The sequence below is a fragment of the Elephantulus edwardii genome, unplaced genomic scaffold, assembly GCF_000299155.1.
Source record: "Elephantulus edwardii isolate Elephantulus edwardi_28Jun2011 unplaced genomic scaffold, EleEdw1.0 scaffold00054, whole genome shotgun sequence".
NCBI classification, from domain to species: Eukaryota; Metazoa; Chordata; class Mammalia; order Macroscelidea; family Macroscelididae; genus Elephantulus; species Elephantulus edwardii.
The window spans coordinates 12,904,971-12,908,199 of NW_006399804.1; the positions used below are offsets into that span (position 1 = coordinate 12,904,971).

Here is a 3,229-nt window from a genome sequence, read left to right on the forward strand (position 1 = left end):
ATAGTTATTAAAAATTGGGGTAAGAGTTAAAGTTATGATTATTTGCAACTCTAAATTTTTTTTAAAAATTAGAAATCAGTCTGTAAAACACAACATAATATTTCTGAACCAAATTGAAGACAACTTAAATAACGAAGAAGATAACACTGATGGGTCAGAAGACTTATTATTACTAAGTAACCTGTTTCCCCCAAATTGCTCTGTTAATTCGTCAGAACCCAATTAAGATCCCAGCAAGATTTTTCAGGGACTTGAGAAGGGCCTCTAAAATTATTATGTAAATGCAAAGTACCTGGAATAACCAAAACAGTTTATAAAAGAAAAATGTTATATTAGTTGAATAACCTAGTTACAAGAATTGATATATAGTTTCAGTGATTAAGGCAGTGAATATTGGCTGGCCAGAGTAGAGACAAACAGATTGATAGAAAAGAAATAAACAGTCATTTGATTTTTTTCTTTTCAAATACAACAGTTACCAAGTCAAGATAATGCTAGTTTTCCAACTGGATAACTATTATGGAAGAAAATTAATCTTTATCCAGATGTTTGTGTTCTAACATACAAAAATTAATTAGCAGTTAATGTCATAGCTTTAAGTGTAAAAAATAAAACTATTTTTTTGAAGATGAAACAGATCAATTTTTACCTAACTTTGGAGTAGGCAAAGATTTCTTAGACACAGAAAGTACTAACTATACTCAAATTGATAAACTGTATTTATAAACCTTATAAACTTCAGCTAATCAAAAGATATCATTAATAAAGGGCTTCAAAGGGTCTTGGGAAAACTAATAATAAATTGCAGTTCTACATGATAATCCATGCATGAACTAAATATAATGAAAAGTCTATTGATAGTAAAAACAACATATAAAATACTTGAATTATTGGCATAAAATCAAATTAAAAGTAAAGAAAAAATAACTAAACTTATACCATAAATCAATTTTATACTTTAACAAAGATAACACTTCTGAATTTAGTAAAAAAATTTTAATGTTAGACTATTTTTCCTCAAGGTTTTTTTTGTTACAAAGAAACATTTATTTTGTAATAGAAAAAGAGAATGTATACATAACACTTTCAGAAGGTATATCAAGGATGGTTTCATATAAGAATGTAAAGTGCATGATAGTTCAGAGACATAAGAGATTATGTTTTATATATAGCAAAAGGAAAGACTGAGAGAAAGGGTGCTTGAACTAGAGTGTGGAATAATGAGAAAGATATATTCTCAGTAGGGTAGAAATAAAAATCAAAGGCACACGAATGGCTTAATATAAGGAACATGAAGATGAAAATAAGGAAGCAGGGCTAGAAAGATAAGTTGACTCTGAGCATGGATTACTTCAAATCTCACATCACAGGGAAAGGGAATATATTATCTTGGAAAGAGCATTCACATGGGGTAATACTGTATTTTGTTGTTCATATTGTTAGCTGCCATCAACTAAAAATCATAGAGACTACGTACAGGAGAATGAAACTATCCTCACAGTCTCCTGTGCTTCATTCAACACATTATTGTAGTCACTGAGTCAGTCCATCTCTTTCTGGCACCATTCCTCTTTTTCATCAGAATACTTTTCTAATCATGACATTCTCCAGGGACTGGCTCCTCTAAATAATAGTACATTTATAAGGTTTATGTTTTTCTTCACTTTAATGTTATTGAAATAAAAATCCATAATCCATATTTATATTTTCTGTATTAGTCTCCACTGTCTCAAAAGATGTATTAAATTTGTAATATTAGTAACAAAATAGCATATATACCTTCAATGGAAATTTTTTTCTCTCAGCTATTTTAAGTGACATTTTAAGACAGAATTCCAGGGCAAGGGAGCATGGCTTTAATTTTATTAACATATTTATTTGTGGGTTTTAAAAAAAATTAACATTTCTTAATAGTGCATTTTTATCAAACTAGATTGAGACAGTGAGAAATTTTTCTAAGTAGTCTTTGATTTGTTTGTGGACATTCAGTCAAATCTTCCAAAAAAAGTTAAGAATACAGGAATAAAAATTAGGCCATGAGCAGCCCCAAACATCATAACAAGAAATATAATTTTGAAAAATGTCCTGAAGATGTATGCATTAGATGTATATAAAAGGCACACCCCAATTATTGTTGATACTGCACTTTGTAACACAGGATAGCCTAGCAGATACAATGCCTCAACTGCTTTCTCGTTTAGTGTGGGCTTAGAACTGGAAACAAATGCATAGCATATGTGTGCAGAAAAGTAAAAAAAAAACCCCTATACAAATGACAAGATTCATCATAGATATGGAATCAAGATTGACATTCCAGTAAGCCATGAAACCTGTTACTCCCACAACCACAGAAGCAATAGCAAAAGTTACCCACAAGGCACATACTGGATGAGGAATTAACAGTGAAGAAACAAAGAACATAGCCAATGATGCAACAACAACACTCTGAATAGTGTTTTCCACTATTACAGCATACTGATCAAAATATATGAAGGCTTGGTTGTACACCAACAGTGGAATTTTACAAGATGCAGCAATGCCTCATAACTGTTTTAACATCCTCTTCTTATAGGCAGGAGTAGAAACATACCTGGTCTGAATGAAGGTCCGGGAAGAAATTATTTCATTTGATGATGAAATATTAACATCATATACAAAATTGGGAAAATTATTTAAAAATACAGGTATATTTTTTGCAAAAGTATTCTTATCATTTACATCTTGTTTTGTTGTTTCCATATACTGCACATAACCAAAATTGTAACCAAAAGTCTGTGATATTTTCAACTACATACTTAACTGTTTTCAAATTCTATTATACACAGTTCCAGGTTTTCCCTGACTTCTTTACTCCAGTGGTTAACATTTGTAGTAACAACAACCATAACCACAGGGCCATACTCCGAAAAATACTCATCATTTACATCAAAATATGGTCTGATATAGGAATCATCACTTGCTAGATTTCGAACATCTAAACCTTCCTTCCCTTGGAGACACCCATATATGCTGCTTATGATATACAAAAAGTACAACAAAACTACAAACATTTTGGACTCAGTACATGTGAGAATGACAAAGCAAGGTATTACAATGAAATGTGCAAGGAGTTGGAGTCAGAAAATCAAAAGGGCTGAACTCACTCAGCATATCTTAAGCTCAAGGAACTGAAGAACAAATTCAAACCTCGAGTTGCTATAATCAAGGATGCTTTCGGCAGAATGTTAAA

General features: G+C 31.3%; 1 protein-coding gene across 1 annotated transcript in view; it reads right to left on the minus strand.

Moving 5' to 3' along the window:
• Positions 1 to 1,985: 1,985 nt before the first annotated feature.
• PTCHD3 (patched domain containing 3) overlaps positions 1,986 to 3,229 on the minus strand; it is a 15,775-nt gene continuing 14,531 nt past the window's right edge. The window contains 4 exon segments of the mRNA XM_006887111.1: positions 1,986 to 2,264; positions 2,266 to 2,754; positions 2,756 to 2,797; positions 2,799 to 3,066. Of these exon segments, the coding sequence (XP_006887173.1) occupies positions 1,986 to 2,264; positions 2,266 to 2,754; positions 2,756 to 2,797; positions 2,799 to 3,066 (1,078 nt within the window).